This window comes from Carassius carassius, chromosome 43 (assembly GCF_963082965.1).
Source record: "Carassius carassius chromosome 43, fCarCar2.1, whole genome shotgun sequence".
Lineage (NCBI taxonomy): Eukaryota > Metazoa > Chordata > Actinopteri > Cypriniformes > Cyprinidae > Carassius > Carassius carassius.
Window position 1 is genome coordinate 4733292 of NC_081797.1, and position 24930 is coordinate 4758221.

At 35.5% G+C, this 24930-nt stretch overlaps 1 protein-coding gene across 1 annotated transcript in view; it reads right to left on the reverse strand.

The window, feature by feature from the left end:
- The window catches only part of LOC132124780 (AP-3 complex subunit beta-2-like), a 30502-nt gene extending 6521 nt beyond the window's left edge, over positions 1–23981 (reverse strand). Inside the window, exons 1-19 of the mRNA XM_059535932.1 lie at positions 23418–23981; positions 15175–15250; positions 13110–13184; positions 12770–12865; positions 11300–11460; positions 9575–9641; positions 9322–9504; positions 9072–9248; positions 7875–7972; positions 7428–7482; positions 6827–6898; positions 6650–6712; positions 5676–5808; positions 5265–5374; positions 5011–5187; positions 4354–4540; positions 4088–4206; positions 1022–1060; positions 326–501 (exon numbers count right to left, since the gene is read on the reverse strand). Of these exons, the coding sequence (XP_059391915.1) occupies positions 326–501; positions 1022–1060; positions 4088–4206; positions 4354–4540; positions 5011–5187; positions 5265–5374; positions 5676–5808; positions 6650–6712; positions 6827–6898; positions 7428–7482; positions 7875–7972; positions 9072–9248; positions 9322–9504; positions 9575–9641; positions 11300–11460; positions 12770–12865; positions 13110–13184; positions 15175–15250; positions 23418–23680 (2327 nt within the window). The 5' untranslated portion in view covers positions 23681–23981. The remainder of the gene's footprint in view (positions 1–325; positions 502–1021; positions 1061–4087; positions 4207–4353; positions 4541–5010; positions 5188–5264; positions 5375–5675; positions 5809–6649; positions 6713–6826; positions 6899–7427; positions 7483–7874; positions 7973–9071; positions 9249–9321; positions 9505–9574; positions 9642–11299; positions 11461–12769; positions 12866–13109; positions 13185–15174; positions 15251–23417) is intronic.
- Between the last annotated feature and the right edge of the window lie 949 nt (positions 23982–24930).

The following is a 24930-nucleotide window of genomic DNA, read 5'->3' on the forward strand; positions in this document are numbered from 1 at the left end:
GAGCGATCAAAATCATATTAACTAGCACTGACTAAGATTAGCACTGTAATGAGCTTAATGTAAATTTTAGTTTAAAATGGTGATGAAAATACTTCAATCTAAAACTGAAATCATTTTTATTCACTAATAAAAATCTACTAAGGAATCTAATTAAAATTTTACATTGTATTCATCAATGTTGAATCTCATTTTTTTTCAATATTTGCATGATTTATGTATTTTTGTAATGAATACATTATAAAGACTTTTTGTTTAAATTAATACAAATGTTTTTCATCGTTTTTGGTTAAGATAATAACCACGGCATGTTGTCTAATGTGATAGCTTCCTATATGGATAATAAGTACATTTTCCCATTGACAAGATGTAGCGTTCACCACAGTTACCGCTATCTGCTGATTCAGTTGGACCAGATTCTCCTTCTGAGTCGGAGTAGAATGGTTTCTCTACTTTCTTCTCCTTACGATTCTTCCGGCTTGTGCATTTGCTCCAGTCTGGAATCTGCAAAGGATCGCAAAACACCATCAAAACAAGCTCAAGTACATCTGGAGGACCTAATCGGAGAAAGAGGATCATATAACGGCCATGAATGCCTCTTTAAAAGCAGCAAACATCTTTGTTTACACTCATACGTCAATAAAATTACAGTTCTAGAGAGACGTGCCTCTCTTCGCTCAGCGTTTGAGGTTTACAGCAGGGAAGGTTGTGCATTCATGGCCACTTTCATTCTTGTTGTGTACGCGTAAACATGTAATTAAAGAGATCACATCCTAAAAAAGACCCCAAAGACCACCAGCACTGATTTACCCAAGATTCATCTGACTTTAAGCTACAATTTTGAAAGTCAATAAGTGATTAGCAACTAGCACCAGTGCTGTAGGCCATTTTTGGGGTGTTTTGGAGGATTCTGGTCTTTAATCATAGAGCACGGGAAAGGCTGATCTAGCACAGTACAGACGCTACGCTAGGCTGTTGGCAAAAGCTCTTTGGGTCTGACGCTAAGGGTGACTGACAGACTCACGCTGGTTAAAGTGGTGACTCTTTCGAGCAGCCTAATAACCTGGCAAACAGGAAAGAATAAAAAGAAACGCAATAATGATGCTGTGAGATGGCCAGAAGAAGAGGAAAGAAAAGAACAGAACAGAAAAGAAAGATTTAAAAAGTACACACAAGGATTCAGGTTGCACTTGTCAACAGATTAAAACGTATTTGGATGCGTTTTACGTCCATTTTTCGCTAACAGCTTCAGTCAAAGCAACTGAAAGTGTTGCATTCATATCAAGAACGATAACTTTATATAGAGAATAAATCGTAACTATATGAGAAACAATTGTAACTATATGACAATAGTGACTTCCATACTACAGGTATAACAATAACAATATAGAATACTCAATTCCTGCAGAGTTTAGTTCCAATCCTGCTCCAACACATAGCATGTAGTTTTCAAATAAGCCTAAATGAACTGATTAATTAGGGTTCAATCTAAACTGTGCAGGACTGTGGCCCTCCAGGAACTGAGTTTGACATCCCTGACATAAAAGAACAACAGAAAGAATATCATTGAAAAAGTTTTTTCGAGCTGCTGAACAATAAAAACATTAACAGCCAATCAGGATGCATCCGACTTTAAAGTGCGTAAGCATTTAAAGTGGCAGACAACAAAACTGCAGTGCACGCTTTTAATAAACCATAGGCGTGAGCACTAATAGTTATCGTTACAGTTATCGTTCTTGGTGTGAACGGGCAAATAAGGGGGAATTCACTCAGAATGAATAGCATTATTTACATCGGGCAGTGTTGTTTTAGCGTTCAATTTACTAAATTTGCTCAATTTAGCCGTCATTATTTTTCAATGCAAAGTATGCTAATTAGGTAACAGCATAAACACACAGACAAATTGAATGCTGCTGAAATCAATCTGCACAGCACAACTCATAAACTTTTGGGTCATTATTAAGTGCTAGGTGATAAACCCAGCTAACAGGGAACGTTCTCAGAACTTTGGCTAATGAACAAACCCTCTTCCAGTAACGTTAATAGAACGTTTGTTTAAAATTATCTGGTCTTCATTTATGTTTTCAAAACATTAGCACAAAAAATGTATTGTATTTATACACCATTAATGGAACCTTTTTTTTCTTAAATTTTTCTGTTAGATGTTCGTCTAACGTTTTTCAAATTACGTTTTACAATTGACTACATTTAACACTGTTCATATAACCAAATGTTTTTTAAATATTTTACAAAGTGGATGTTTTGAATGTTCAGGGAACAACAGAAACAGCGTTTTCATAAGTAAATTATTAATAAAACATCCTTAGAACATACTTTTGTTAGCTGGGAATGAATGCGACAGGTTCTGCAACCGCAAACGGATAATTTGACATACTTTACAGGGACAGAAAAATATTGCTATAGCTGTTATTCCAGTCAGTTATATTACTCTTTTTCTTTGATTAAAATTCTCACAAACACTCTATTTCTGTTTACCACCAGCTGTCTTGGACATACCATTAGATACCGTGACTAATAAAATTAGCATGTGCTTAGTTTGCATTGAAATATCATATGCAAAAGTGTCTGTTTAGTGAATTCACCCCTTAGATTAGAACTTTCAGAAGGTCTCTAATCATATACTCAATATGTCAATCACAAATCTGTATTAGGATGATGTTTTAATGCTTTGCTGAGCAATTGGTGTCACAGTAATGGAAGTGCAACATTAATATGAAGGTTTAGCCATGTGATGGTTTGCTTGGCAGAAAATGAGGTCAGTAGATTGAGACACAAAAACACACACTTTAGTGCAGGAAGGTCGAGCCAGGCGACCCGACTACACAGATAGAGGACAGAGAGAGAAGCCACTGCACTCTTGCGGGCACCTCTCTCCAGTCTCCCAAGAGACCCATTCGGCCCTCACTGGTGTCTATGACCTCCTCTTGCTGCATAATATGGTGGGTGGGAACATAAAGAGACAGACAGACTGTCAGAAAGGGGATGAAACTGATAACACACCCATCTAAGACAAGAAATCTGCTGTGAATGATGAGTGCTATATGAAATAACAAATATGATTATGCAGACAAAAACCTGAAGCTGGAATCAAGACCCTGACCGATCAGTGTGTTATACAGACCTCATGCTTATGCATGAGAATTTGGATAATGGAATTTTAATAAGGGAGGCCTGGCATATGTAAATGTACGTGGGCGTGTCAGTCTAGTCAGTTCTAGAACTCTCAGTGATTTAAAAATAATTCTAGAACCACAAGTAAAGCATTCGGCTCTAGCATTCAGACAAAGAATTCTAGAATTCGTTTTTTTTTTGCATTACTTGCAGTGTTTCATGAGAGTGTGGGTGCACAATACTTCTTTTGGTGCGATTTCCTTATTGTGACTCTCTGATTGGTGGAGGTTCTCTGCTGAATTATGGGATGTGTAGTTTTTCATCAGCATTCATCAGGATTTCAGTTAAACGTGATGATTATTTAAAGTTACTTCAACAAAAGCATATAACAGGGGTGTCAAACTCAATTCCTGGAGGGCCAGAGCCCTGCAGAGTTCAGATTCAACCCTAATTAAACACAGCTGATCCAACTAATCAAGTCCTTCAGGCTTATTTGAAAACTATGTTATATGTGTGTTGGATCCGGGTTGGAACAAAACTCTGCAGAGTTTGACACCCCTGGCATACACCATCAATTAACAACCTTGTAGCTCAAATTCTGCTATTAAGAAAATTAATGAATGAATGAGTTTTTACTTCTGGAGCCTGGACTATTGCACTCTATTACCAAGGGAAATAATTCTGACACATCAACCAATCGGGCTGCAGAATGAGTAGCTACCACCCCGCTGAAATGCAGACTGTGTGATTTATGCATTATGAGGGTGGAGTTATGCTAATGAGCGAGGAAAGTGAGGATATAAAAGTGATTGAGCGTGTTTGTTTTGGTCAGCGCTTTGGGGCATTTCTTTGGGAGGTCTTGCATGTTGGAGCTCCCTCTGGTGGTCTGTAGGAGAAGCACCCCTGCGCCCTCTGGCCCTGTCAGAACTGTTCGCCTTGCACACACAGAATCCTTCACCTCCACGTTGCGCACGGATGGGTCAGGCGCCAATTCGGGCCAGTCGGGCAGCTCCTGGTATCCGCCGGCTTTAGCGTTCAGCAGATGAGACAGTGACCCCAGCTGGAAGTGATCTCTGTCTGCAAAGAAGTGAAAAAAAAGAAAAATCACAAATGAGATCTATAACTGTCTCCTGACCCTCAGATTTTTTCCTGAAGGTTCCTGCAAGCAAATCTGGATTTTTTGAGTTAACTAGAACTAAATCAAACTAAAATGAAAACCTTTACCTTTAAATGTAGACTCCAGGACAGGAGCAGGCTTGAGTGCAAGGAAGAGCTTCTTTGCGTATTTGCTAAGAGCACCGCTCTTATCAGTGGGCACAATGAGTTGGCGGATAAACCGGGCACGATCTCTGATGTCATAGTTTTGATCATATTTCGCTAGGTTCAGTACATATTGCGTCAACAGTTTAGTCTGAAAGACAGAAAAGAAATGAAAGAAACAAAGGAATTGAATTCTCAAAAGTTTCATGCCTGACAGGCAATGCATCTAAATAATATGACATGCAGACAGAGATTGTCTCGCTTGATTAAACAATGATTCACGTTGGGTTTCCCCAGCTTTCATCCAGACTGATGCACTGTGTGTTTCAGTTTTCAGTGTGTTATACCCGTTTATTTTCTTCCTTGCATTAATTTATGAGTTTGGTCATGTTGCATAATGCAAGGCATCTTGCGCACTGCTAATGTGCTTTGCATCATTTATCCTAGTATGTTAAACACCATTTAACAGCATGCAAACAAGCTAGTGTGATGCACACAGTCACTTCAGCACGGGGTTATCGATAACTAAAACTATTCAAAACATTTCCGTTAATTGAAATAAAGCTCAAATAAAACACTGCTTTTTTGTAAAAATGGGCATAACCATGTTTTTTGCCTCACCTGTTTTGAGTTAGTAAGGTACAGTTTGGCAGCCAGATTGATAATCTGCAGCTTGACAATATCTTCCTCGTTAGTGAAGGTTTTGGCCATGTTTCTCAGGACGTCGGGGGCGATTTTGGGGACATGTTTGCAGTATTCTCCGATCAGCCACAGGATGCTCGCTCGGGCCATGGGCACCTGATGCACGCACACATAATCAGGACTACAGAGTCTGTCTGAAACGTGAAAATAGGTAGTTCAGATCACAACTCTACCTGGATGTTGTCAATGAGTTTGGCCATGTGTTTGATGATGTCGCTATGCTGTTCAGGCTGCATCTGCAGAAGCTTTTTGATCACCACCACTGATTCAGCAACAACCAACTCTGAAAACACACACAGACAAACAAACAAAGAAACAGACACCGAATATTACTTAGCATTATCTGACAGACGTCTTTCGCCATTGCATTGCACCTTTCTGTTCTTTTACAGCATATGATGGGTCAATTTCAAGTGCATTTAAAGAAGATTTACAGAAACATTTGCATGTTACATGTTAAGTCAGAGGCTCATATTTTCCTTCATATTTTCCTGAGTGGTTCTCACTTTATGGATAATTAATGGCAGTGTGGGCATCTAAAATAGTTCTGTTGCATTTCCTTGCGCTCCATCTTGCAATCTCACCATCTCTATTGGACAGCAGCTGTACCAGTCCATTCAGACAGGTGTCTCTGACCTCGCCAATGTTTGTAGCACAGCGACCAATGGCCTGAATGCTGGCCGCCACAAAATCCTTATCCATGCTCTTAATATACGTCTAGAACACAAATAGAGAAAATGTTTCATTATCCCTATTCAAATATGCTGGAAAATAGTATAACACAAGCAGAGAATTATACTGTTACTTATTGACAAAACAACACAGACATGAAGATATTTTATTTAAAAGTTTAGGTTGTAATTTATTTGTATGTGTAATGCAAGTGTATTTTAGGTGTTATGATGACTTTTTTCCTATTTTTATCCACCTTTTAGTTTGCATTTCACTTAAAAAGTAATGTGGTGTGACAGATTAATCAATAATCTTTAAAACTGAAAGGGAAACTCCTACAAATGCATATTTGATGAGGTCAGGTGCAAAAATATCTGCGTCCATGCCTTTTCAGCGCAAATTTGTCACTGCTTGTCTTTATTAAATCCCAACTATTTTAACGCCAAAATATGGTTTAAGCTGGTGCAAGCTGATAGTAAAACCTGCCCTTAATTTGTACAAATTTTAAATAAGTTGATTTAAAGTACAATTTTTTACTTTTTTTGGTCAAACAAATCCAATCTTGGTAAGCATAAGATATTTTTTTTCCCCTGAATTTTATATTACAATAAACAACATTATATTATATTAAAGTTTATTCGATTCTATTTTATTCTATTCTATTTGCTGGGTCCCCCTCAAAAATTAGATGGAGCATCTCAAGGGGTTTTCCCTTTAATACAATTAGAATTAAAATTCTATTCTATTCTATTTGCTGGGTCCCCCTCAAAAATGAGAAGGAGCATCTCAAGGGGTTTTCCTTTAATATAATTTAAATTCCATTCTATTCTATTCTATTCTATTCTATTCTATGAACACTGTAAGAACAGCATATGTAAAATAATACCTGAAATTCTCTCAGGATGGTGGAGATGTTCGTCTCATTAGCCAAATTCGTCAAAACCTCCAGCTGTGTTAATAAGAGAAAATAAAATCATCAGTCCAACTTTAAAACACTCAAAACTAACTGAATCAACATTCGTTGGTGAAAAGATTTAATAACACAAATAGCATTTTTGTGCACCTTGAGGATTTTGATCTGCGTTGGGTCCGTAGAGCGAATATAAAAACTTTTCAGATATGGCTCAAACATTCCCTAGAGGACAAAAACACACATATTAAAACACCGGAGCATTCATATAAACAGAACACCTTCTGCATAAAAACATTTTTTTTAATACTGACTGAATTTTTCTGTCCTATTATGCCTTTACAGAACAGCTTTTAAAAATCAGAAATCTCTCAAGAACAAACCATTAAATGTATAAAAAGCAAAACCCCAAGAAGGTTTACAGTTTAAATACTGAGTCATTAAATATTAAAATGAGCAAAGCTGCTCAATGCACTGAACAATATGAAGCAAAACCTCTAGCTCCAGCATTATGATCAGGCGCTGTAACATGATCCTCGAAGATCAAACTGTTTAAACCTTGATCCTGTTTGTTGACCTTTCCAGTCACACTAAATGCATAAAATTTGCCGAACACAATGTAAGCAGTATGTACATAATACATAATCATCATATTATGTAAATAAATGTTAAAATTGCCCTTTGGTGACTGTGATCTGCAGCGTTTTTCAAGTGGAAGTCAAAGTGCTTTTACACTTTTATGTGAATCACTCACTCGTCTCTTGATGGTCATCGTGGCCACGTTTTGAAGCACGACATACTGCACTTCACTACAGAGAAACAAAACACACAACAACATCATGAAGATGTTTATCATTTAGAACCCTTAAAAGGTATCTGAGAGGGAAAGCAATATTTTCATAAAAAGGCTAAATGGAGAGATGCATGTGAATAATGGATGATGTTTATGGTCTGAGCATCTCTCTATATGCAGCTAATGCCAAATTCTGTGTGAGAATTGCAGTGTCATCATCCAGTGCTGTTTCGCCTGTATTGACTTATGATGTCATCAGACAATGACCAGCCTTGCATCATTAAACAGAGAGACTTCACACTGTGTCACACTTTCGGAGACGCTTGAAGGGAAACCTCAAGAAGCATGTATGTCTGTGAGTGTGTATGAGTGCGTTAAAGTTTCATTAGTAAGTGGCTGATTACTCACCTGTGGCTGCGCATTAACCTGACCAAAGCCTTAGCAATGATGCCCACCTCTGCTTTAGGAGCCAAATGGAAGTACAGTTGAGCTACTGCCATCACCACCTACAAAGACAGAGAGAGATGTTTATTATGAGATGCTGACAGCCAAATCAACTAATTCTTTTTAGAGGTTAAGTGTGAACAGGTCCCATTGTCATAATGCTGGCAAATCAGCTTCAGCACTCTGTCAACGTAAATACTGATGGTATGTGTGAACAAGGGTTTATAAAATGTAAAACTAACCTAATAATTATAAAAACTGACACTAAACTAAAAAATATTATAATAATAAAACAAATTAAAATAGAAATAGCAAAATGTATTCAAATAATTGGAAAAAAAGAACATTAAACTAAAATAAATAAATTAATAAACAAATAAAAACAAACATGCATTTAATAATAAGTATAAAAATACATATATAAAAAAACAACAACCAAATAATGGGGAAAAAACTGACACTAAATTAAAATACATTATTAATTCCAAAACAAATTAAAATAAATAACCCATGAATTTAATGATAACATAAACTAACAGAATAACTTAAAAGGCATAATAAACAAAAAAGGCAGTAAACTAAAATTGCAACTATACATTTATTAATAAAAACAACAAAAATAATAAAAAATAATTGGAAAAACCTCCAAAAAGAAAATGAAAAAAAGAAAAAACATTTACATGACCCATGAAAACAAATCTATAACACTTATACATCTGGAATACAACTTTATCCCAAAAAAATGAATTTAAAATTACTTTTAAAATCTGAAGTTTCAGTTTTTGATGCACATTAATTTTTTGATTCATTCACATTATGTACACAAGTTTATATTAATATAAAGAATAATAGCTGTTTTAAACAGGGATGGTCATCATTCAAATCAACTGATTTGACAATGCCTCTTGAATTCCAATTAAATTCTTGAATTTGAATTAAATTTAAATTCAGGAGGCAAACTTAATACAGAATTGTAATTGAAATTGAACAGAAAAAAGTCTTAGCAATACTTCAACTAATAATATAATAATTTAAGACATTATTAGTCAAAATTAAAGAATGAACTAATGTCATTCCAAATGTCAATTCAATTCAAATTTAGTTAATTTAATGGTAATTAATTTATAGTAAAGCAATAGCAGAATTGTGTGTGTGTCTCACAGCAGCGTTGCGGCTCTGTAGCAGCGGTTTGGTGTTCCTCAGTAGGAGTCTGTGATCGGGGTCCATCACGTACAGCTTCCTCTTCGCCAGAGTGGCCACCTCGTCTTTCTTATCTTCATCTTCCTCATCATCAGAGGCATAGAAGGCCTTCTCGCTGTTCTCCTCCAGCAGAGATTCCTGCACATACACACACACACGTTAAGAGTGGAAACGTCCTCGTGGGCTACACACGCATGTGTGTGATACTCACGTTGATGTTGGGGTTGAGGAACTGCGTCCTGGCGTAGCGCGTGAGCATGTTGATGATGACCACCTGACCCCACTCCTCCACGTCAATCAACAGGTTACACAACTTACGGTAGTTCTTATGGATCAGATCGATGCGGTCCGGACACACTTCCTCAAACGCCATCACCACACTGCCTGCTACCAGCTACACACACACACACATCAGGAATGCTGATCATATCTCTGGACTGACCTGAAATGATTCTGTCACTCACTGTGGTTTTATCAGCCAGCAGCTTCTCGATGACTTCAATCAACTGATCTTTCTGATCTGGATCCAGACTGGAGAAGAGAGAGAGATGACCATCAGCCTATGCAACCTGTGCATTTGTTTTTACTTTTATTGAATATTAAACTAGTCAAACTTAAAGCTAGAATGCAAAGAAAACTTACCGTATGGCTGTCTGAAATACTTGATTGTAATTGGTCAATTGCATTTATGTGGTCAAACATTGTTACATAACGAGCACTTCGTCACCATATTTCCTAGATTTACATCACTCACATAATTCCATGCTTTTTCGTACATCATTATTTCATTACAAATCAATATTTAATGACTATTTATTTATTGTTTTGCTAGTGGGTATTTAAGGATACACAAAGTTCTTTATCATCCTTTTGAGAGTGACTTGAAAAAGTGAATATACATTTTGTCACTTTCTTAACTATATATTTAAGATTAACAAGCAAATGTTTATAAATGTATATAAAATATATCAAGTTGTAAAAATGTCTATTTATATAAAATACAGGTTTATATATTACATTACACAAAATGTATTTTTCTATAATGTATATAATAAACATTTGATTTTAATAATTGTTTTAATAATAATATTTTTATATATTTTATTTTTGTCAATTTTTTAAATAACTTTTTTTTCATACACTACCTTTCAATAGTTTGTAAGAATTTTTTTTTTTTTTTTGAGGAAATGAATATGTTTATTCAGAAAAGATGCATTATATCGATCAAAAGTGACAAAGTATGATAAATGCAATTCTTCTAAACGTTCTTTTCACCAGCCAATCCTGACAAAACTAAACTAAACTAAACTAAAAAACATAGGTTTTCAGAAGGATCATGTGACACTGGAGACAGGAGTAATGGCTGATGAAAATTCAGCTTTTTGTCAAAGATCAATTATATTTTAAAATATATTTAACTTGGAATAATATTTCACCCTACTACTTTTTTTTATCCTTTTTATCCTATTTTTTTATCAAATAAATGCAGTCTTGTGAGCAAAAGAAACTAAAAAAAAAAATTAAAAACTCAAAAAAGACCCCTTTTGGCAGTGTAATTAAAGGTATGTGATCTCTTAAAGGCTAGCAATATCAAGTTAGCTTTAAAAGAAGATCCCCTCCCTCCCTGCGTAATCACTCTGCAAAGCCACACCTCCTCAAAAACACACGAACACGCTCCGTCAGAGCTAAATGATTTGATGACAGATGGCGTTGGTGGAGGACTGAATGCAACACAAGCATTCAATTACCTCATGTCTCATTCACCGCTGAGAAAACATTACAGTACAACCGCATAATATTACAATAACAGCGCCTTTACTCTCGCTGGAACGCACTGCTAATCATGTCTGGGTGAACAGGGTGCACAGAAGATGTATGCAAATACATATTTTGACTGGCAGGTAGGACAGCCTTTTATAATGTTCGGACCGAACATTTTGATTGGACAAACCTTTTATGGTCCTATGCTTTCCAACAAATGATATAAATACATAGAAATAAACGTAGACCATTTAACTTAGTGATTGCTGTCGGGATGTAAAGAGACTTTTAACCAGCATAACAAAAAATGTTTTTGAACCAGCCTTTAAATTAAAAACATGGTAATAAACTGCCGTTTTATCTAAATGAACAATGACTTACTCCCAATGGAGGATTTGTGTTCAGACCAGACACTTGCTTTACTGTACCTGTGTAGTTTGGGTATGGCATGAGCTGCGGTCTTGCGGACGTATGGAGACATGTCAGACGCTGCCTCTTTGATGGCTAACATCATGATGGGAACGATGATGGTCACTCTGATGCTGGACAGCACACGCAGGGCGCTCGCACGGATCAGCTGGTTGGGGTCCTGAATCAGGGTTAGAGTGATTCATAGAGAATTATTTAAGAAACCGATGCTTCAATAGATGCTTCAATAATGTGACGTCACACAGCAGAATTAAAGGGTGTGGGAGGTAGTTCCTTTATGTGAACACTAGAGGGCATTCTTCGTGCCATATGACACTATTGCACCATTTTGAGCATTTATTGAGCATTTAGCTGCATTACTATTAGCATATTCTCCATACTAGGTACTGTGTGCTGTTGGCTTAAATTTGAGAGTGCCTCTCCAGTCAACATGAATGGAATACCATTTCCAGATTCTAGCAATATTAATTTCATTTATGGTTTAGTGTTTCCCAAATCCTTTTGCAATGTGGAAGATGTTTGTGATGGTTCTCCGTTGCCCTTTTGAAAACTAAATTATTAGAAAAACCACAGAAGCTTTGAATTTATGAACCTAAAAGTAATCATGAATTTTAATGCGAGGGAAAAAAGCAAATTGATGTATAGTCCTACTACATATTTAAAAGTACAGTAGCACTTTGCATCACCACTATAGTACAAAGTAATTTAAACATTTAAACTTATTTTTAAAAATTCTTATTTTGATTTTTTTGAAGACAAAATAAAATGATAAATTAGAAAAATATGTAACATTAAATGTTTTTTCAAATGTGTAACATTAAATGTTTTATATCTATGCATATTATGAATATATGTATGTTTTTTTAATAAATATATAAGATGTGAACAAAATGTTGCATTAAAATTAATTGGTCAACAATAAAATCTAAAACTAAAATTGAATTTTTTTTTTATCAAACCTAAATAGTGATATAAAAAATATAAAAACGAATAAAAATTACAAAAGCACAAAGCAAACTAAAAAAATAAAAATACAATTTAATGCAAATTATAAATAAATTTCATTAAATTATTCTGCAATAAACATGACAATACATTATCTTTTACATATTATCTCTTTTGTTTCTTTTGCATTCAACAAGCATAAATATAATATAAAGGTATTCATTTTTTTTTTTTTTTTAATATTTTTATAATATTTTATATTTATATAATATATACAAATATATTATATGGTATAAAATATATTTTTTCTATTATTTATATATTTTATTATATATATAATAATACATTATTTACTTTAACTAAATAAGCTGTAGTCTTACTACATACTCAAAAGTACATTATGCACTTTTAATATAAAGTATGCAAACATGAGTGCAGCCTTTTCTTAAGTTTTGAATGTTGTGAAAGAGATCAGAGAGGATGAAGAGATTTTGTCTGAGTAAAGTGTTTGTGTGTGTTAGGACCTTCAGTCCTCTCTGGAAGGTGGAAATGGACAACAGAGCGAGATCCTGCTGTTCTTCAGCATAGCGGACGAGATACACATACACCAGCTTCTTCACCTGAGAGAGAAAACACACATCACTGTAAACTCACAGAGCACACACACTCACAGAGGGCTGATCTGATCTGCTGTTTAATGCATTTGTGTGACTCAGCTCTTGAGCGTATGGTGACTCATGAGCAGAACCTCATTGCCGTTTCATATGAACATAAGATTAAAGTTTAATAACAGCCAGAAAAGCTGACATCCTGTAAGCTCTGAGCTGCTTCCTGTCTCCTGCTGCTCCTCTGCGTATCACTTACCTCGATGTTCTTACAGGCCACGTTCTTCACCACGGCAGGGAAGAGATCTGAGGCGTTCTTCCCCCGGGCGATCATCTGAGGGAAAACACACAGAAACATGATAACATTTAGATACTAATGTACAGTATATGGTTTAATTGAAACTTAATATCACATAGTCTAACTTACATAATATGCAACCATTTCAGTGTTATCTAGCACTGAAACAGTAAGGATAGCATTACATTTCATTAAAAAAGAGAGCAGATTAAGAGTGTTTAATTATTGCATCAGTTTGCAATAACATTACAATCACCAAAATAAATTTGTTGCACTATATTATCACTATTGCTTGCTACATTAAGAGAACATTTTTTTTTCTTACATGCACTGATGAATCATTCACAGGAAATTACAAACAACTAATAGGGTGATTTTTGGCTCGGTCCTGAAGGACACGTGTACCTGCTGCCGGTGCCACCTGTGCTCTGTGAATGGAAACAGTATCAGGTAGCTGTTTGTGGCTTCTGAGCTCCGAGGGATAAATATTTCAGTCCTGATCTGATCCTTTACAATACAGAGACACTAAAACCGCTCATGAATATTAAACGCATTCCGCATATCTGTCCCATTTCCAAAGCGTTCGCTGAAATTGCTTGCAATAGAATCAGACCTGATGCACCAGTTACAAACCGGTGAGAGCCAAGACTTCACAAAACACACAGTGACAGCGGCATTTACTGCCCTCAATTACAGCCTTCTGTGTTCTGTCTATTTACATAATTACCGACATGAATCCAAATACCTCTTCCTGAAACGCTAGATTTTCGTGTATATATCTGGTTGTATTCATCAATACAGCTATAAAACTGAACCTGCCGTGACTTTATTACTAATGAACCATGAAAACTGAGCTTAAATTGCACAGCCAAGCTGTGTATCACACAACGAGACGGTTGAGAAAACTGCACTGTGGGACACATTACCCAATGCTCTGTTTTAAAATTTATATTAAAATGTAATTTAATGCATATAGAATGTACAAGTGAAATAGTATGCAATATATATATATATATATATATATATATATATATATATATATATATATATATATATATATATATATATATATATATATATAACTTGGTATTTTGTCTTGTTTTCTAGTAAAATATCTTAAATCAGCAATAATGTTCTTAAATCAGCATACATTAACTTTAAGAACTTCGTTCATCTTCGGAACACAAATTAAGATATTTTTTTATTCATCCCGATAGCTCTCTTACCACACATAGACAGCAAGGATCCTAACACGATTCAGGCTCAGAAGGGTAGCAAGGAGATTGGTAAAATAATCCATGTGACATCAGGGGTTCAACTGTAACTTTACGAAGCTACGAGAATTATTTTTGTGCACAAAGAAAACAAAAATAATGACTTTATTCAACAATTCGTCCCTTCGTGCTATAGGGTGACATGGAGGAGACGAATTGTTGTATAAAGTCGTTATTTTTGTTTTCTTTGTGCACAAAAAGAATTTTTGTTGCTTCGTAAAATAATGATTGAAGCACTGATTATTTTTACAATCTCCTTTCCTGAGGCTTGATCGTGTTAGTATAATTGCTGTCTATGAAAAAAACTGTCTATGCAAGAGAGGAGAGCTCTCGGATTTCATCAAAAATATCTTAATTTGTGTTCCGAAGATGAACAAAGGTTTTACAGGTTTGGAATGACATTAGGATGAGAAATCAATGACAGAATTTTCATTTTTGTGTGAACTATCCCTTTAAGATGCATGGACTTGATAAGTCTTGTTTTCTCAAAATGTTAACAAAACTAAGTGAATTTAAATGCTTAAAACAAGAAAAAATATGCCAATGGATCATAAAATTTTCTGCTTAATTCAAAGGGACACGTTTGTCTTTCTCACCTCACTGGCAGACATTTTCTTGTTTTAAGCAAAAACTCACTTGATTTTGGTTAATGTTTCATAAAGAAAGACTGTCATTATGCATCAGAAATATATGCATGTGGATTTAAGACTGGAAAACAAGACAAACATACTGAATGTGCGTGGTTTACTCACCGCTACGATGCGCTTCATGGCCTCCAGCTTCAAGGAGTCTTTATTACTGTCCAGCATCTCCTTCAAGTCATCGTGTCTGGAGATGTAAAACAAAAAGGAAATTTTTAACAACTGTTCTTGTTCTCTCTCCTTTAAATATCTCAGAAAGGTGTCCATTATAACAATGACATATCATCCAGACTCATCTCAGTTCTTTAAGAGCCCTGCGGACGTTCACGAGTTCAGAAGAACCAACCAGAGCTAATTAAATCAAGCCTTCCTTCAAAGGATTCACACAAATTTGACAACTAGAGAATCAAAACAGACAAACACACCCATAAATACCATCAACAGCATGATTTGGTTTCCATAAGAACCAGATACGAACCCAAGGGAAGCCACAAACCTTTTCTCTCTCATTTGGATGACAATTGCTTCTCCAAGAAATCAATGGCAGTAAATTGTTGTTCTGAGATGCTTTTCCTGGGCAGAAAACTTTCAAATGCATATCTTTTACAACAAAGTCTCAAACTGCAATGCTAGAAGATACGGCAAAGACAGGGATCTCAGTATGAAGATCATAACATTTTTCCAAAACCAAATTACTGACTGAGGGGAGAAAGACTAAAACTGTTTTCCAAGTGTTTGCCTAATAATATAGCCTAGCTATAATAAATAAGATCTTACAAACTGGTTTTGTATCCCAGCATTGCTGTACAAATAGTTTTTATTGGCCTTCTGGGTATATATATGCTATTTTGTTGTAACTTTCTTGCAGAAGTGTAGTGAAATTAATGTAACGTCCCTTAAAGTTATAATAAGTTTGGCATTTGCATCCTTAAAGCAGTTAAAAAAAAAAAAAGATTGTTTTAAAATCACATTTTGTATTAATTTTATTTGCTATGTTATATGTTTATAATAAACTAAATAAATAAAAAACGTTTTAAATTTAATGATTAATTATAGATTACATTTTAAAAACTGCTATGTTTGCCTACAACAGTTACTGTAAAAAAAAAAGATTTTAGATTTAGAAAGCTAAAAAAAAGTCTTGTGAACATATCAAAATAAAAGCTCCCCATATCTCAGTAGAGTATCATAGTAGAGTGTCATAAAATTATCTTAATTTAGGTATAAAAAAGTTAGTTTTTTTTTAGCTGTACAAGTAATATACAAAAAAATATATATTTGCTTTAGTTTATAAGTACTGCCTGTAAGCATTAGCAATTAGCAAATTCTGGCTTGATTACGTCTTTGGTTGTTTATTTTCCTTTCCCATCTATTGGTTGCAAAGAAAGTGGTGTAGATTTATTAACTTTAAAAGTGTCTTTTTATCCATAGCATAAGCAGTCAAGTCTGATTTTCCCTTCTCTAGCTGATGTCTGTGACTCCAAACGAACCAAGAGGCACGATAATTAATAAAGCCAATGATCCTCCAGAAGTCTGGGGTAACCTATTAATATTAGCTGAGAAAAGATATAAATATTACCCACTTTCTACCTGTATCTAAATGCAAGAGATCCTCAATTTAGCACCCTATGAGTCAAGAGGTGTTTATCTGAGAAGCTGCAAATCAGTCACATGACAAGCCAAACTGATTCTGAGTTGGCTGTGACACTAAGACCCATATCTGATGCTGGGTCAGTCAGCTCATCACTCTGATACAAATGAGACCGTCTGACATCCTGCGTGCAAGAAAGCCCATAACCCTTCTGTCCATAGATACACATTACTATAGCAACTATATCCTAATGTTAGCAATCTCCTTTTAGAAAGAAGTTGTGAAGGAAAGATGTTGAGTCTCTCGTTTTGTCTCTCTCTCATCATTTATCACACTGGCTGGGTTTAAATCGACAAACTGACATCTGTTCACACATACAGACACATTCACACACAAACCAACTAACTGAATGAGCACATCTAATATCAAAGATCAAAACGGGCTCTACTATTCTCAGATTCAAAGAGAACTATGTGTTTTTTTTTTATAATAATCAAGTTTAATTTAAGTTTAATAATTAAGTTCTTTGATGATGATGATGATGATGATGATGATGATGATAATTCACAATGATTTATACACAACAGGAAATTGTTATTTAGTTCATAATATCTAATAATGCCTCATTTGTGTGTTAAACCTTCTCACTCCTGGACATAAATGACCCACAACATCAAAATTAAGGTTTTGTTGCTTTAAGAATTTGGGGTTAGCAAGATTTTATTATTATTATTATAAAAATAATACTAATTCTAATAATAATCAATAATAATATAATTATCATTACAATTGTATATAATTATTTATATGTAATAATAATTATAATTATTTAATTTAAAAAAAAATAATAATTTATTGAACAACAATGGATTAAATTGATCCAAAGTGGCAGTAAAGACATTTATAATTTTACAATACATTTATATTTAATATATAAATGCTGTTCTTTTGAAATTTCTATTCATAAAAAATAAATAAAAAACTTTTCAGAAAAATATTAAGCAGCACCACTGTTTTCAACATTTTTAATTAAAAAAAGTGTTTCTTGAGAAGCAGATAACAATAATTTCTGAAAGATCGTGTGACACTGAAGACTGGAGTAATGATGCTGAAAATTCAGTTTTGGATCACATAAATTAATTATGTTTTAAAATATATTTAAATAGAACACATTTATTTTAAATTTTAATAATTTTTCACAATTTTACGTTATTTTTAATTAAATAAACAGATTTATTTAAATGCAGAATGTTAGTTTAAAAAGATGCTGTTATATTTACATAGTCAAAAGCCAATCACTGAATGTATTCAAATGTATGCAAATAGCAGACTGGTTATGGGCAAATGTAGTACTATATTGAATCCTGAATTCGTAAACAAGATGTCAAATATCTACAGTGATGCAACACTGGATTTCCACTAATGTAATCACAGATCAGAACCCTAATCGATGAAAACACGTCAGGCATTATGACAGGCTTAATCATGTTCCAGTATCTTCAGAATGAACCAATCAGAGTGAGTGTGTTCCCTACAAGCTGTGGCATGAAAATATAACAAACTATGGGAGGCCGTTTGAGATGAAACCCATTGAAACACTTGGGCGTACATGTGAATCACTCGCGCATACATGTGAAACACTATATATCTGTGCATATATATGAAAGACATGAAGTTACATCGAAACTCTTTGCAGAAACTGCCCTTCTGTTTCCAAATGAACTAAACTTCCGGTTGCAATGAAACTACTTTCGGACACACTGAAAATGTTTATGCTCTCTCACACGGGAGAATGTTTGAAAGTGCAGTCTTTGTGCAGGTACAACAGTATGTGGGCAATTACAGGGTATATGCAAAGAGTTTCTATGTAACCACGTCTTTCATATATATGCACAGATATATAGTGTTTCCCATGTACGTGCAAGTGTTTCACATGTAAGCACAAGTGTCTCACATGTATGAGAAAGTGTCTCACATGTATGAGCAAGTGTTTCACATGTATGCGCAAGTGTCTCACATGTACGCGCAAGTGTCTCATATGTACGAGCAAGTGTTTCACATGTATGCGCAAGTGTTTCACATGTATGCGCAAGTGTTTCACATGTATGCGCAAGTGTCTCATATGTATGCGCAAGTGTCTCATATGTACGAGCAAGTGTTTCACATGTATGCGCAAGTGTTTCACATGTATGCGCAAGTGTCTCATATGTACGAGCAAGTGTCTCATATGTACGAGCAAGTGTTTCACATGTATGCGCAAGTGTCTCATATGTACGAGCAAGTGTCTCACATGTACGAGCAAGTGTTTCACATGTATGCGCAAGTGTCTCATATGTACGAGCAAGTGTCTCATATGTACGAGCAAGTGTTTCAGATGTATGCGCAAGTGTCTCAAATGTATGCGCAAGTGTCTCACATGTACGAGCAAGTGTCTCACATGTATGAGCAAGTGTCTCACATGTACGAGCAAGTGTTTCACATGTACGCGCAAGTGTCTCACATGTACGAGCAAGAATTTCACATGTATGCACAAGTGTCTCACATGTACGAGCAAGTGTTTCACATGTACGAGCAAGTGTTTCACATTTACGCGCAAGTGTCTCACATGTACGAGCAAGAGTTTCACATGTATGCACAAGTGTCTCACATGTACGAGCAAGTGTCTCACATGTACGAGCAAGAGTTTCACATGTACGAGCAAGTGTCTCACATGTACGAGCAAGTGTTTCACATGTATGCACAAGTGTCTCACATGTACGAGCAAGTGTCTCACATGTACGAGCAAGTGTCTCACGTGTATGCGCAAGTGTCTCACATGTACGAGCAAGTGTTTCAAATGTACGAGCAAGTGTCTCACATGTACGAGCAAGTGTCTCACATGTACGAGCAAGTGTCTCACATGTACGAGCAAGTGTCTCACGTGTATGCGCAAGTGTCTCACATGTACGAGCAAGTGTTTCAAATGTACGAGCAAGTGTCTCACATGTACGAGCAAGTGTCTCACATGTACAAGCAAGTGTCCCACATGTACGAGAAAGTGTCTCACATGTACGAGCAAGTGTTTCAAATGTATGCGCAAGTGTTTCAATGTCTATTGCAAGTTTTCATTGTGTATCGCAAGTTTTCAATGTGTATCGCAAGTTTTCCATGTGTATTGCAAGTGTTTCAATGGGTTTCGTCTCAAACTGTCTCCCACAAAAAACTGGTCAAGATAACACAATTCACTAATTAAACATATTCTCCCGTTGTGGTTTTAAACGACTATGATATCTCGCAACACACCCAGGTCCCACTCTCTGGTTTCCACAGCAACAAAGAGAGCAATAAACTCCAGTGGATAGATTTGCTGCCAGAGTCTCCCACCCAGCACAACTATCTATCGCTCTTGAAAAAAGACTCCCTTGGTGGCTTTATTAGCTGAAAGGGTCCGCAGAGTTTCACGCCGTATAAATACTGTGAAATATTAGTGCGTGTGTGTGAGAAGGTGTGGGCAGTGTTTTCTTTCACGCATCAGTGTGTGTGTCCTGTCGTGATGGCTGTGCTAGTTGTGTGTGGACGCACTCCGTCAGCTCCAGTTACCTCACACACAAACGCACACGCACTCGCTCTGTGGGTCGTGATCATAGCAACGTAAGAGGATGAGCATGAGCTTGGTGATTCAGCAGACATGCTACAATCAAATACATCACCTCCATATTACAGTAGATTATCATATGTCATACTCCAGAGAACTGAATGAGCTGTAAATTGTTTTGGATTATAAATGTAGTGGATAAATACGGTAAGACTCTCTCTGTGTCACAGTATGAACTGCTGCATGCAGAGGGAATACAAACCTGGAATCACTTTCCCTCCTGACCTGCAGTGACTGAGCACCAATACTTTGATTTACATACAGGTCGAGCTTTTAGCAAATTTATTAGTCCAACAATAAATCAGATGCTGGATATGTTTACAACATTGGGGGGTAGCTATATTTACACTACTGGATAGGCGCAGTCTAAGATGTTTCATAAATATGCACTTAAAAGGAAACCAATTTTCTTTAAAAAGAAATAAAAAGCTTGAAGCTAACAAATGTGATTTGGTCTTGGAATAATTTGATTGTAAAAGTGTAAAATTAAATTGTTAATTTAGCTGATAAATGTATTCTTTTTAATTAAAATAATGTAAAAAATAATATGTAAAAATTTATTTAATATGTTTAATATGTTAATATTAATATGTTAAAATGTATATGTAAAATCCATAAACATATATAATTTAATATATATATATATATATATATATATATATATATATATATATATATATATATATATATATATATATATATATAATTAATATTCATATATTTGTAAATATATACTGCATGCATATATACATACAGAACAGTAGAGAAAAACATTTTATTTAGTTGTTTATAAAACTGATAATAAATGTATCACTGTTGATGTTTATAGTTGTAAAACATCTAGTTTAATGTGCAGACATTTAAAGGAAACTGTATCATCCACGAGAGCACTTGTTACAGTCACAGTTAAAACACAAGAACATGTTCAACAGCACAAAGCACTAGCAATGCTTTGTCCCAGCATTCACATCCGCTTTAGCATGAGAGTGATTTCACTAATGTAAAATAAAGCCATTTCATACGATATTGTAATGACCATATGCAATGAAATACAAGCTCCCTGCAGAGAATCTGATTTGCAATATATCTCTTATCCACTTCTTCTTCATGCATGAGACACATTGCGCTCCATATTATTCAAGTTATTTATAATTCAAGGCTCCACATGGGTTTCTAACTCTCTTGCAGCCTGCTGAGGAACATAGTTATCCTCTCTGGACACAGACTCTGAGACAATGATACTCCTCGAGGCTCTGCCAACTGTTCTGGACTATGTGTAGAGGAAGATCCGCATGACTTAGGTGTCACTGTATGAGCAGGTCACACCAACCAGAGCTGACAATGAACAAAGCCTCTGCTCAAAAAGTTCAACAACAAGAAGAGAAGATACAGTAGGAAAGAAAAAGAACTAATAAGAGAGTTTCTCCAAGACAACAATGTGTCTTAAAGAGTTTCAGAAGAGACCAAATAATAAGAGTAATACCAATTATATATATGTAACCCTGGATCACAAAACCAGTCATAAGCAGCACGGTATATTTGTAGCAATAGCCAACAATACATTGTATAGGTCAAAATTATTATAATTTTTCTTTCATGCCAAAAATCATTAGGATGTTATGTAAATGTTCCATGAAGATATTTCGTAAATTTCCGACCGTTGACATATCTGTATATATATTGAGCATTTACAGCACCTGCTGTTAAACCGATGAAGACGGTGTCTTGATTTGCTGGATCAGATTTTTGAAGTTGCGTGTTGAGTTCTCTTGGCCACCGTACTTTAGACCTTTTGCTCCTCACAAAGCACATCCTCATATTCACAGAACGACAGAGATACTGTCTTTTACATGTATATATATGCACCAAAATGATACTTAAAGGACTTATGAGCAACTTTCACTTGTACGCATCACTCTATATCATGTATGTAACCCACACATTTGACTATCATGTCCTAATCACTTATTGTGTATTTATTTTGAAGAACTACTGAATAGTTTATAGGATTATATTCATGTTGGGTATGTAAGAGATCGAATTTTCATACTTTACATGTTTCTATGAATCAGTACTTTGTAAAATTTATTAAATGTCTAATTGGTCAAGACACCGTTCGGAAAATGTGTCCAACAGCCTTGTTTAAATACTCAGTACATCATAAAATTATTATTTTTGCCTTTTTTGGCTTTCAGCCGCCGATTTCTGCTATTAGTCATTGCTTTTTGCCCGTGAATTCTTCGAGCACTGTTCCAGCGTGCTCTGGCTTGCATGTCAGCAACCATCTAGTCTCGTCAAACTTTACCTTTTTCTTTTTTTTTTTTTTTTACTTTAGTTTATTTTATTTTCCGTTGAGAGTTTAGTGTTCTGAGTTCAGTTTTGCTGCAACGCAGTGTTTCCGAGTTCACCTCGAGTCTGTGACCGCCTCAAAACTTTAACCAGCCCACAACTCCACATCTTTAGCCAACGCCCAACCATAGGCTTCCCAAGACATCACTTCAATGACTACTGAACTTCCAGCCAATCAGCTATTTTGAGAAACCCTTCTGCAACAACAACAACAACAACAAAGGGAACCCCCTAAACAGGCAATGCAAGTACCTCCAGATTCTAGTTGAACTGGTGCATTTATTATCAATTTGAACCTCATTGAGGAACTCAATTTGAGGGTTACTTAAATGATAATAATAATTATACATTTAAAATTATAAAAATAATTTGAGCGAAATTGACCTGTTTCCCTTACATTGCGTATAGATTATATACCATTATATATCATTATAAAATAAAATTAGTTTATATAGTTTAGAAATTTTCTTTTTTATTATTATAATTTTATAAATTATAAATGTATATTAACATAAAAATATTTTATTTTTTTTATAATTATTACAATTATTATTACAAATATTTTATTTTGTTTATAATTTTTTATTTATTTATAACATTATACATTTAGTGCAATTAAATGTGCACAAAATTTTTATTAAACTTTTTTTAATGCAACTTTTTATTTATTTTTTTTATGTAAATTATCTCATTTTTGACAATTTTCTTCAGAGAAACAACAGAAGGCTTAAATGACACTTTGAAAGAGATCACTCACACTTTACATGAGTGTTAGCGTACCGTAAAGGTTGTGACTGAAGGCTGGTAAGCCCCTCCTCCAGCCCAGGTCGATCCTCTGACCCCTCCCCCCCGCCGCCCGTGCCCCCAGATCTCAGGTGTCGGAGTTCCTCTGGCTGGACGGCGCTGTACCAGTTCTGCGGGCCGCTATCGGGTGTCAGCACCGGGCTGAGAGCCTCCTCCTGGCCCTGAGAGCCTGACTGCACACTCTTCACCATGTTCACAGCGTTCACCGGCAGCTGGAGCAACCTCTGCATGGTGGTCATCGTCAAGCTAGTCCCAAAACTTTCACACCTGTTTAGATCCCCTGAGGCAGGTTTACACACCTGTAGATGATTCTTGAAGAGTCAAACGCTCACACACACCTGTAGAATCTGTGTCAAAAGCAACAGCAGACTGTAAAAACTCCAAAGCACAAGCACAATCCTTAGGTCTGGTCTTCAACTCGATGCAGATACGGAGGCTTCAAAGCGTCTTTCACGTGAGGCGGTCCTGAGAGGTGAGGAGACGAGAAGGGAGGATAGCAGCAAAAGCTGTTCTCATCCTGCTCAGAGCTGACTGATGCTGAACACACTGCTCTGATCGCTAAACCCCGCCCACCAGCAGCAAACCCCGCCCCTCATGAAACACACACTCTGTCTCTCCCTCTCCTTTCATTCACACCATCACTCTTTCCAAGGACTCTGGCATATTATTCTGTCCCTCGTCCTCTTTTGCATCGTATTTTCTGCAGCAGTCGATTGCCTCTCTTTGTCTCTGATATGACTCAAGCTAGAAACGCTGCTCTGAAAAAAGGCTTTTCACAGGAAAACCCCTTCGTTGGGATGTCGACACGCACAAGCACTGTATTATTATTCGCTTTGAATGCTAAAAACCACAGTGCAGATATTCATGTTGTTTTGAGTGTGTGTGCACATTCTGCACCATTCACGTTTGGTTTCAGTTTTTTTGACTCATTATTTGATTCAGTTGAACAGTTTTTTGCAACAGACATTAAAACTGGATGTTACTTGCTTAATGTAAAACAAGCACAAAATGTGATCATGTGACATCAGTGTTGCTTACTATTGTTAACAGTTGTATATAAAGAGTCAGGAAGCAGTACACTATAATTGTATGCAAAACACAGCATTTTTCTGTGTTTTTAGTGCTTGTTAGACACCAGTTTTTGTTCTACAGTAATTTCTTATGATGCCCAAATGATAAATCTTATCTAATCTTAATTGATATAATTTGCTGTAGTTTTCTAAATGTTTGACCAATTTTAAATTTTTTGTTAAATAGAATCTAGACTATAAAACTAGTTCAATAAAATTTGAGCCAACTAAAAAATAATTCAGCTAACACTGAAGAGAGAAACTGATTGTATGTAAAAAAAATCTGTGCAACTAGTTACTAGATAAAATATATATTTTTAACTGAATCTAAATCATAAAGATAAATCAGACTGATTCACTGGTTTGATTCACTTTCATTCTGACTGATACAGTGTAATTTCAATCTCAGTCTGTCCAGT